At 41.4% G+C, this 12,238-nt stretch overlaps 1 protein-coding gene across 1 annotated transcript in view; it reads right to left on the bottom strand.

Moving 5' to 3' along the window:
- Nucleotides 1-12,238, bottom strand: part of ELP1 (elongator acetyltransferase complex subunit 1) — a 67,808-nt gene that overhangs the window by 52,632 nt on the left and 2,938 nt on the right. The window contains exons 2-8 of the mRNA XM_057549235.1: nt 10,714-10,876; nt 9,699-9,851; nt 7,627-7,708; nt 6,883-6,963; nt 3,409-3,494; nt 1,213-1,309; nt 814-904 (exon numbers count right to left, since the gene is read on the bottom strand). Of these exons, the coding sequence (XP_057405218.1) occupies nt 814-904; nt 1,213-1,309; nt 3,409-3,494; nt 6,883-6,963; nt 7,627-7,708; nt 9,699-9,851; nt 10,714-10,863 (740 nt within the window). The 5' untranslated portion in view covers nt 10,864-10,876. The remainder of the gene's footprint in view (nt 1-813; nt 905-1,212; nt 1,310-3,408; nt 3,495-6,882; nt 6,964-7,626; nt 7,709-9,698; nt 9,852-10,713; nt 10,877-12,238) is intronic.

Below are 12,238 nucleotides of genomic sequence, written 5' to 3'. Positions count from 1 at the left end.
AACCAATAAATTATTTAAACCATTCCCAGTATAATGTCCTACAAAACCATAAACTATTTCTCTTTCAATTATATGACTTCAGCAATATTACATGCTCAGGTAGGTATTTTTAAAGACTTCTCAATCTACTGAAAACACCTTGATCGCCCCATCTTGTTTATATTTGTCTCTAGAGTTTTAATTCAAATACATTTCTCTCTTTTCTGTCATCCAAATACCACTCAAATACTGGTGGGAAACAGATGTCTAAAACCTAGAGACCTAGGTTTTGCCTATGACAGATGCTGCTGAGGCAGAAAATATTCCTTCTATCTATAATCAGGACAGCCATGTATCATAAGCAGGTTGTGACCTGCAAAAGGGTACTAGGCCAACAGGTGAATTGGGCCCAAATCCAGCCCACGTGTTCCTCAGCAATCAGGTCCCCTTAGTGTGGGAGTTTGTGCAGAGAAAGGAAGCCCTTTTCCTAGTTTTCACCAAAGCTCTGCTGCCCCACAGAAATTCACAGACTGCAACTTCCCTTCGAAGCACCACTTTCTGTTTTACACAGTGGCTTCATGTAGGCCCCACCTATAACCTACAAAATGTGTGGGCCTTGGAATGATAAGGTCTGTGAAGCTCAGAATCTACTATTCAAACCACATTCAGACTTCAGGGAACTAAAAAAGAAAGATACAGGCTTACAGCCAAATGAGAAAAAGTAATTATCTCTTTGTGTTTTATAAACACCTACATTCAATAGGTACCACCACTCCCACCCTAGTACCAAGAAATTCTCTGGGAAGAAGTTACAAGGTTTCTTCTCCCACTCACTTCCAAGCCAGAGCAGGTCCCAGTCCTGCCACAGGCTCACTGGTTGACTGTAAAGCAAACTCCCGGCTCCACACTCTGACCTTTCGAGCCCCTGTGTAGTAGATAGAGGGAGAAAAACAACAACGGCAAAACTTAAAGCACTGTGATAAATGTTGTCAAGTCTGAACTTCCTAACACCTTCCTTATTAACAAAAACTGTCATGGTTTCACAAAGCCAATTAGATGAATCTTGTTAAAAATTCGTATCCAACAGGTAGGAGGTTGGGACAACTAGCCTCAAATAACTCTTCTGATTCTTAGCTCTATATTCATCTAACACCTAAAGCAGTACATCGTTACCTCATGGGTGTAATGAAAGAAAACCCTCAAAGCAAAAGGAAGAAAAATTTATTTCCATACCTGTCTCTGAGCAAACAACACTCACAGCAAAAAACTGTCCATCACCACGCCAGGTAACTTGTGGTCTATGGTCATCCCAGGGCAAAGCAGACTCGTGCTAAAGAGAGGAAAAAACACAAATGTTACTGGTGGCCTTATATGGCCCAGAATCAAACAAGCCTCAGGCTATTAAGGTTAAATCTTTTATATAAGGTTTAAGCTATCTAGAAATCGAGTTTCACAGAATCCTCAGGAACCCTTCCAGAAGGGCCCTTAGACCCAGAAATCAAGAGAAAAGAACTTAAAACCAAACAAAACAAAATCTTTCTCTGGACATTAAAAAGTGGCCTCCAAGCATAGCAACAGGGAAAAAGAGTTACAGATCTAGATATTAAAAATAACGAGCTGAGGAATCTATCAGGTAACTATATAAGGAAATTAATGTTTGTCTAAATTTAAGAGGGTAGAGTTTTATTCACTGAGTAAATTTCGCAATGCTGCACAGAAGAGTTAAGAAGATGAGAGGAATGTGGACAGGGAAGAGCCAGAGGAGTTAAAGCCAGCAGCAGTGATGAAAACATGGACAAGCTCCGCATTCTGCAGCAGCGAAAGAAGAAAGGTTTCCAGTGTCACTTGCAGCTCAGTCCCGAAAGCCTTGAAGACAGAAGCCAATTCTGTGGGGCTGGGGACAAATGACCACCTGAGCATCCATCATCACATTCCAGTGACAGGCTAAGTCAGAATGGTGCTAGTGCCACAAGTTGCACAGTAGGGAATACACAGCAGCCTAACAAGATTTATTCTCAATGAAACTGCCCTGTGGTATACACAAACTTCCTCTAGTGAAGGGTTAGGAGACAACATGAGTTACACGGAACGTAGCCAGAAATAAATTAAGGATGGAAAATGTAACGGCAGGCAGTGTATGATTTCATCTATCCTAGAAGGTCAGCTCAGGGAAATCTCCACATATAATATAGACAAAGTACTTCCATTTGCTCAGGCCCACATCTGGGGATTATCCTCAATTCCTCTCTCTCTCTCTTACCCTACATCTCATCTATTATCAATAAATCCTGTAGCTATAGCTTCAAAATGTATCCAGAAAGAAGGAAAACATAGAGTTTCATCCAGGAAGAGAAATCAGGAAAAAAAAAGACTAATATATACATATGTAGGAAAAGTATAAAAACATGCATGTGAATGATCAACAGTGAACGCAGGGCAGCGGCTCCTTCTGGGGAGGAAGGGGGAGGGTATCAGGAAGGGATACAGAGTGTTTCATTTCTGTCTGTGGTGAGTTATTTTTTTAAATGAATATTGGTGATAATTATTCTCTATGTGAAAAAAATAACAAAACAACTTGGCAATAAAAAGAAAAAAGGATCTTTCTAGGATGACTCATTCCCTAAGGTCTCCAAACAGCTTGTTTTACTAGAGCAGATCTGTCCATTACCGCCCTCTACCGGTGAAACAGAGCAGGACCCAATGGGGCCCCCCCCACCCCATGTCCTCACCCTGCCTTTTGTCTGCAGAAAAACTTTAGCCAAACAGTAAGTTTAATAAGAGAAGTGAGAAAATGCAGAAACAAAGGAAAACAGTCCAACATGACTAAATAATAATAGTTTAGGCATTAAGCACAGTCAAGGACCTTTTTGCTTCCTCAAGGGCTACAGATAATATTCTGAGCCATATCCTGTGAGCTGTCTTATGAAACCGCCACCAAGTGGAAGAAGTTAACTACATGATGACCAGACTGTGGCCATGACATAGGCTGCCACAAATCCGAGAACTGGCCTCAAAGAAATGGGAACAAACCGACCCTGGAAGTAAAGACTAACTGTACATAATAATCAAGATGATGCTGGTCAGACCACCGCGTGACCAATTTCAAGACGACTGTCAGAGCTGACTGTACTGTTTCTGCATGTAGACCCCCCCTCGGCCTTTAAAGCTCTTGCCCACTGGCTGTCAGGGAGCGGAGTCGTCCTTTGGACAAAAATCGCCCCGCCCCCAACCCTCCCACCCACCAGTTGCTGGCATCCAGCGGAATAAAGCAAACTTTCCTTTCCACCATCCTTGCCTCTTTATTGGCTTCAGAGCGGCGAGCAGCCGGACCCCACTTTTGGTAACACCTGGACACCTAAGAGCTCCTGGTGGGCAGCAGAACTTCTATTTGTTCCAAAGAAGGTTCTTTATCCATCAGACCAACCTTACCATTTGCAGCTGAAAGGCGGCTTGCCTGCCTTCTGATCCATGGAACTGCGTCTCCTTCCTGCCCCAGCCAACAGTGATGAACTTGCCTAGAGAACAAGTGAGTGAGAATATGCAAGACAACCAATAAGCTAAATAAAATAAAAGCAGTTTCATAGCTATTCTTCATAAGTTGGGTCCTCTGAGGCCTCTCAATAGATTGACCAGCAGTCAATATTTTAAAAACCTATGTTCCATATTATATACTGAAGTGACTTTGAAGACTCTGAAATGCCCTTATTTTGGAAAGAGCTTTACTGCCATTGTATATAAATTCCCTTGATGACAGTCAGCAATCCATCCCCACTTTACAAGGAGAATGAAACATGAAGAATCTATGCAGTATGTCCACAGATAACAAAACATAAATCTCAAGAAGACAAGAGCTGGGAATAAAATTCCGATCGTAAGTGTTCAATCCACTCAATGTATCCAACCTCCCTGCTAGTGTTGGAGGAGACCATGATTATGGAATTCAAGCCCTCACAGAGACTGACACCCCCTAGTGACAGAGGCCAAAATTAGAACACAGGGCTTCTGCCTTCCAGGCTGGGCTTCTTTCTAAATTATAATGCTGATCTTGCATAAAATATAGTCAGTTGCTGATATAATGCAGCCTTCTGTTCCTGAAGGTAGGATCTGGCATCCACCTGTAAGAGGTACTACAGAGATGCCCCTGAAAGCATCGGCCAGATCCAGGACCCAATATTCCCCTCCTACAACTGATGCTGATTCTGACGAAGCAGAGCTGTTTATAATTTCTATAAATTATGGGTCAGCATGACCGTTTCCTGTCTGCTCTGCTTGGGCACATCCAAGTATTGTAGCATCCCAAAGCATACCTTGCTGCTGTATACAAATAGTAGTGCCTATCCTGGTGCACACCCCTGGGTTTCTATCCGAAAGTTTCCACAGAGAGATAAAGGGTCAAGGAGCGAAGCAAGACAACTTTTCCAGTGGGATCAGATGGTAAGTGGTGGAGTTACAGCAGGAATCAGCAAACTACAGCCTGCATTTGCTTTTACAAATAAACTTGTATTGGAACACAGCCATACCCATTTCTTTATGTACTATCTTAAGTGCTTTCACACTACATCAGCAGAGTTGAGTAGCTGCAACACAGACCATATGGCCTGAAAGCGGAAAACAATTACTATCCAGTTCTTTACAGAACAAGTCTGTGGACACCTGGGCTAGAAGAAAAATATCTATTCACCACTCCACAGAGTGACTTTTTGTACTGACAAATACATTTCTAAGACCTAAGACCCTGACTTGGACTCCCTCTCCTTTGATTTACTCTATTAGACTTCTTATGAAAAAGTCGGTGGGATGAGCCAGGCCCAGAGCACTTTCCCATGCAAAGATGTGTTGGTTACTACCTCTATGACTATCCTCAAAGCTGGATGCCCCGGAGTCCCACCCTGGGCCCTAGATCCAGCACCATACCTGCTCCCTGAGCAAGCACATCTAATCCCAAGATTGTAAAGATTCCCCACATGCCAATGACTCCCAGTCCACAGCTCTGGCCTCTCCTGAGCTTCAGCCCCTTCTACTCACCTGCTTTACTTGCTGATCCCATATGGCCCTTAAACAAATCCAAGAAGGAACTCATCACCCACGCCTTACAGACCAGCACTTCCCCACCTTCCCTCTCAGATACTGACATCTTTATTTCCACCACCTGAGCTTCTGGCTAGAGTTCTACTAAACTTTCTTCTTCACTTACATACCCAAAGCCTATTTATTTCACTTTCTAAACTGGTATTTCTCAAACTAGCTAGGGCAGGAGGGGAACCATGCACACATATTCCAAAAAAGTTTCTCATAATTCCAAAAAATGTACTCCTATCCTCATTGAGAATCAAAATTTTCCTGCATTTTTCCCTTTTCTAGTCCCACACCCACCTTCTTTATCTCTCACATGGATTCCTGTAGTAACCTCCTACCAGATCACCCTGTCTTGTCTCTTCCCTCTCCACCAATCAATCTTGCATCATCAGAACCTTTAATGACTGACCTCCTGTAACTTAATGTCCAAACTCCCTATCAAACTTAATCAAAATCCCTCCCCTTTATTTCATTCCACATCCATGTCCTGTCACTAGGCAATGCTGAAGTACTCACAGTTGCCTGAATAAGCCATGCTGTGTCACAGGCTTCTGTGAAACATCCCTGCCTTGGAATGAACTAATTCACTTGTCTGGACCACTCCCCCACCCTCAACCCTCATCTACCCAACACCAAGTCAGCCAAAACTCAGCTCAAGTCGGCCTCCTCTGGGAAGCCTTCCATCCCCATTACTCCCTTCCTCTCCTTATGCTACCCTAATACCTGCACATCCTGTTATTATTGACTCCTTAAGGGAAAAGATGAATTAGCCACAGCACCAAACACACTGCTGGGTTCACACTACCTACTCAAACATTATTTCTGAACAAATTACTTTTGAATGAATAAATGAGTAGCACTTTTCTAAATGATTTCTTAGTAGAACGAGAAGTCATGAAGTTAGACCTCAGCAGAAGTTAAAATACCACCTCCCCCATCCTTCTCCTCAATCAGGCCAGCTACCTGGTGCCCTCAAGTTGGCCAGGGCTTCTTACACTCAATAAGCATCTCCACTCTTCTCCTCTTCAGTACTTCCACAGCCTAATGCCCATATCACCTCAGCCAGATCTTAGCAAGAAAACAATATGATGGGTCCCATGAAAATTCAGGTCTAATCAGTAGGAACAAAAATCAGCTCTCTATCCTGCCTCTCTTGTCTTCTCCCCAAAACTGTACCTCAGAAATGCTCTCCTGGGCTTCCCTGGTGGCACAGTGGTTGAGAATCTGCCTGCTAATGCAGGGGACACGGGTTCGAGCCCTGGTCTGGGAAGATCCCACATGCCGCGGAGCAACTAGGCCCGTGAGCCACAACTACTGAGCCTGCGCGTCTGGAGCCTGTGCTCCGCAACAAGAGAGGCCGCGACAGTGAAAGGCCCGCGCACCGCGATGAAGAGTGGCCCCCGCTTGCCGCAACTAGAGAAAGCCCTCGCACAGAAACGAAGACCCAACACAGCCAAAAATAAATATAAATAAATAAATAAATAAAAGACTACCAAAAAAAAAAAAAAAAAGAAATGCTCTCCTTATTCTAGCTAGTACAGTCCTTTTCATTAAACCCCCTGACTAAGCCTGTCCTGGGGTTTGGGCAACAACTACCCAGGCGATTCTAAGCACAGATTCCTATTCCCCAAGTTATTGACAAAGCCAGCTCTCAGACTTGGAGAGGCACCAGAGGTATGCCTTTTAAAATCTGGAATGAACTAAAGGAACTGGGCTATCAGACAGTGAATTAAGTTGGGGTTTAAGCTTCATAGTCCGTTGGGCTTACGATGTGGCTATCAGTGTGCAAGACAAGTCACAAAATGGTTCAAACAAAGCTATACTTACTTTCACCAAAATCATCCTGGTGGATTTGCTGCTCCATGATTGGCTCAAACTCTTTTGTCATCATAATTAGGGTCTGTTGACCTTGGAGGAGCACAAACGAGAATGATTTTGTTCTCATTTAGCAAATCTGCCATTCCGTAACTATCTACAGCACTGGAAGCTACTGAGCTGGAGTGCGGGAGTTTACAGTCACAACAGGGAAGACAGAATTTATTCAAAATGGTCTGACTCTCATTTTTAAAAAAAAGTTTTGACTGGGTAAGTCACCTAGTACTTATTCTCAGCTATTTATGTATGTCAAGCTAACATTAAAGTCCACATAGCCCTCTTCCACTAACTTCACGATTTAGTCAGCAAGATATCTCTTCAAATGTATACTGCATCAGGGTGCTAGTTTGCAGAAACTCATCTGGAATGAAAAGACTTAAGGGAAAAAAATAGGACTGGGAGAGCAGTTCTTAGAATCAGTTTATTTTATGTAGCAACTCTTCCTCTTAGAGTAGGTTAAATATTGCTGACATTTTAAACCATACCTATGGACCTTAGCAGCAACTTTTTAAAACAATATATTAAGAAGTAAAACTTAACTCAAAAACACCACATTCCCTATAGATTATCATGTTGGTATGCTTGTTCCAAGAAACGTTGTTTTTTGAAACCTAAGCACCCTAAAACTTAAGCCTGTGAGATATTAGGAGTCATGTTTTATAAAAGTCAAGAATTAGGGACCGGTGACAGGCTTACCTGTGGCAAGAAGCACCAGCTCTTGGTCAGGACTCCAACTCATGACAGAGATACCACTGGCTACACTCCCGACACATTCCAGCTGAGAGAGACATTTTAAAATGTTAAGGGAGATATGAAAATATAAGCGTCTCCGTAAATATTTACTATGACCTTAATCAAAACAATTAACAACACACACAAGGGTGAAATTATTCAGTGAACATTTATTCAGTAACAGGTATTAAAAGACCAGGCACGATACAGACCATAGGGACTGGAGGTGACTACGGCCACTCCATTCCTCCCCTTAAGGAGATAAAAGATGCCTCTACAGTAGGGTTAGGGATGTAACCGAGGTGTCTGGGAATTAAGTGCGGGCTCAGATTAGAGACTGACAAGTGGCCCAGGACAGTCCAGGAAAGCTTCTCGGAGGAGGTGCTTTGAAGGGTAGGAATAGGGCCAGGAGGAAGAGACTGGGGGGAAAATGTGCAGTTAAAAAGAGCACTTAAAAATCAGCTGCAACGGGGCTTCCCCAGTGGCGCAGTGGTTGAGAATCTGCCTGCCAATGCAGAGGACACGGGTTCGAGCCCTGGTCTGGGAAGATCCCACATGCCGCGGGGCAACTGGGCCCGTGAGCCACAACTACTGAGCCTGCGCGTCTGGAGCCTGTGCTCCGCAACAAGAGAGGCCGCGATAGTGAGAGGCCCGCGCACCGCGATGAAGAGTGGCCCCCACTTGCCGCAGCTGGAAGAAGCCCTCGCGCAGAAACGAGGACCCAACACAGCCAGATAAATAAATAAATAAATAAATAATAATTAAAGGTGTTAATAATTAAAAAAAAAAAAATCAGCTGCAACGAGAGCCTAAGGTATACATATACACAGGAATGATGGGGGTGGGAGGTGAGGCTAAAAAGGAATTTGGGGAACAGACAGTGAGAGGTCTTATAAGGCACAATAAGGAATCTGGATTCTGTCTTGCAGACACTGTGATGCCACAAATGTGGAAGATCAGCACCATCTGGTGGAGACCGATGGATTGGAGGAGCTCAGTAATTAGGAAAAAATTCTACAAAATGTTTTGAAAGTAAAAGCATACCTTTTAAATGTGAGAAATACTAAGTTATACTTGATGGCTTTGATATTTCTCACCATGAACTGAGAATAAGATTTATTGTTGTACTAAGTGGAACCGTTAAAAGCAAAGGTGCCAGATTTAGACTGCCAGGGTTTAAATCCCACCTGATAACTGTTTGACCTTGGCCTAGTCATTTAAGCCCTCTGTGCCTCAATTTCCTCTTCTGAAGAACGGAAAAACAACAATCTACCTCATAAGGTTGTAGTGAAGATTAAATACAATTTTGCATAAAAAACACTTGAAAAAGTGCCTGGCACATTGTAAACATTTAATAAATATCAGCTGCTATTATTATCCTATGATTATAATATGACTTGTGATACATCCATGTTAAAGAGATCACAACTAAGGGAGTAATCAACAAAGTTTAAAAAGCTGTCAAGAAGGTGAGGATAGAAATCCAGAAACTCAGCCTTACGCTAAGTAGAGAAGGAGGCAAATGGTTGAAATCTATCTTCTCTGGTAGTCATAAGATGTGCACATAATGATCGCTTATCACCTTAGCACCTGTAGTTCAGGGACTCTTAGCCATCAAGGAGAGGCTTACTCAGCATTCATAAAAGAAAACATAAGCCATATAAACATTTCAAAGACTTCATAAATTGAGAAATAAAGATTACAACTCAGGATCAGATTCTAGTAAGAGGTGAGCTATATCATACAAGAGTGGCCAGATTTGGGTTTTTGTTAAGTTCTTATTTGGAATGTTCTGATTGTTCTAATTAATAAATGCAGTAGACAAAACTGAGTTTTAGAAGAATCCTGAAATACAGCTAAAGCCATGCCAACAAGTTTCTGTAAAGAATTATACAATGCAAAGACTTTAATTTGCAAAATGCTTAAATATTATGGCTCCTGACATTTTAAACTTCTACGAAAAACTAGTGACATGAAACAAAAAAAGGCGTTTGAGGACGTCTAAGATTTCCTCCTTACTGGTCTCTTCCACTTACCTGGTGTGTGTTGAGATTGCAGAGTAGGACATCTCCAGAAGCTGTGGCCACGCACGCAGACTCGTGATCCAGCAACTCCTGAACACCAACAATGCAGCCACTTCCATCCTCTGGGAGAAAGCCTTCTGTCACCAGAGGAATTTCATTCTTCACCTTTCACCAAAACAAACACATAAGCAAATTAAGTCAATCTACTTTCAAGAACAATTCGTCACACTTCCAGAAATACTTTTTAATGCTTCTTTTATAATATAAAAGCTTTCAAAAATGTTTTTTTCCTAGATTAAAACCCAAACTTTCACTTGAGAAATTTCACAACACTACCATCTTTTTTTTTTTTTTTTTAACATCTTTATTGGAGTATAATTGCTTTACAATGGTGACAACACTACCATCTTTAACACAAAACACAGTTCATGTGACCTTTGTGCCAAGCAAACATAAAAGCCTGGTATCTTTGAAAATATCCAATAAAACATGAAGCTAATAACTATGATTTTCTAAAATGTATACAGTATGGGGAAAAGGGACTAAGAATGTAATCACCTAAAATACATCAGTAGCAAAATATAATTAAGGGAAGATATCAGAATTAACCTAAAGAGCTTTTCACTATACATACGCTCAAGCTCCAGAAGTGAAGATTCTGATGTAGTTGGTATGAGATGGAGACTGAAACAGTTTAAAAAGCCCTACAGGAAATTTTCACCTGCATTCCCACTTGAGAAATGTTAATAGATAGTATTTACATGGTAGAAAGGGTAAAAAGTAGGGCACCCCGCAAAATACAACGTCAGAGGTTTGCCAGCTTAGATTAAAACAGAAGCCGACTAAAAGACAGGGTACTAGTTAAGTTATGTCTAATATGACATCAGTATAAAGCGAAGGGAGCATTCATTTGGGGGGGGATGTAAATTCAGAAAGATTTAAAGGAAAGACTATTTGGGGAAGCAAGTTTGGAAAAAGACAAGTCAAGAGTCATGCCAAGTGCTAGCATCCTCCATCAGTAAGTTACCTCTCTTGCGACAGGGTCTACTTCTATCAGTCCATGTGCTGAGCCAATGAGCACTGTGTCCTGTTCAGTTCGGAGAGAGAAGCACTGAGGTTTCCCTGGAGCCTGAATATCCCTGAACTCCAAGCTCCGAAATAACTTTAGATTTCTCATGATGAAGCGACTCCTGAAAGAAAAGTACAAATATCTCTTAATGAAGCTTTAATTTCTCTGAGAAATAGAAACAGCTTAGTAGCGATAAATCACACTCCAGTATAAGCAAAATGATTCAGGGAGCAGAGAAGTTAGAATAACCAAGAAAAAAAAGATCTAATCTGAACCCACACAGAGATGAGCAGTAGCAACCTAACCAATTGTGTAAATCTATGGTCTACAAATTGAGGCTGTGAAATCTATTTTACGTTCTCACTCTTTGAAAGAGGCAAGATTCTCAGAGTTTTTTCTTCAAAAAAGATTTAACATCAGTTATTCTGAAGGAAAGTTGAGAAGAATGCAATGAATGAGAAAACATTTTATTTTTGCACATGAGGATATTTTTATAACTTGACAGATTTACAAAATAATATAAAAATCCACATATATACTGGCAGTTGAAGAAAATAAAATTACTTTAATATCACCAACTACATTTATTTATAAACTGGCTCTATATCGTCATTAAAAAATTAAAATTGAAATCAAACACAGAAATAAAGAAAGGCATTTATGGGACTTCCCTGGTGGTGCAGTGGTTAAGACTCTGTGCTCCCAATCCAGGGAGCCCGGGTTCAATCCCTGGTCAGGGAACTAGATCCCACATGCATATCACAACTAAGAGTTTGCATGCCGCAAGTAAGGAGCCCACGTGCCACAACTACGGAGCCCGCCTGCTGCAACTAAGGAGCCCAAGTGCCGCAACTAAGACCCAGCACAACCGAATAAATAAATAAATATTTTTTTAAAAAAAGAAAAGAAAAGCATTTATTGTTCTCAGGGAGAAAAGAAGACACTATGAAATTACAACAGTATACTTCAAAATGATGATCAACAATTCGAGGAGCTTGATAACCTGGTATAACTACTTCACATTACTCCACTCTCCTGGCCTGATTTTCACCAGGGCAATAGAAAAGCTGAGAAAAGAACGATCAATAGGAAATCTACCTTGGTCTGACAAAATCAGACTTGTTTTAACGTATAACATTACCCAAGAGAAAAAAAAAAGTTAATGTGCTGTATATTTATATCCAGACCCCTTTAAGGTTTATACTGTAATTGGAAGTCCCTAACTTATGTTAGGGGTGACAATTACACAGACCACACTGGCCTTCTTGTCACCTTAATCCAAGGTGAATTCTCTCATCTTGCGTTTCCTACTTACGACAATGAAAGAATAAACATGAATTAATTCTTATACTACATAGCAGATAAAATGTTAAGTGTAGTATGAGTGAGACAACATAAAATGTGGGTTAAGAGGAAAGCAAGCCCACACGGTGGAAGTGAGGAAGAGAATCAAGGCAAACAATGGTTTTGTGAGCTTTCATGA

The sequence above is a fragment of the Balaenoptera acutorostrata genome, chromosome 6 (genome assembly GCF_949987535.1).
Source record: "Balaenoptera acutorostrata chromosome 6, mBalAcu1.1, whole genome shotgun sequence".
NCBI classification, from domain to species: Eukaryota; Metazoa; Chordata; class Mammalia; order Artiodactyla; family Balaenopteridae; genus Balaenoptera; species Balaenoptera acutorostrata.
Note: the sequence above shows the minus strand (reverse complement) of the source record. Positions and strands in the feature narration are given on the sequence as shown.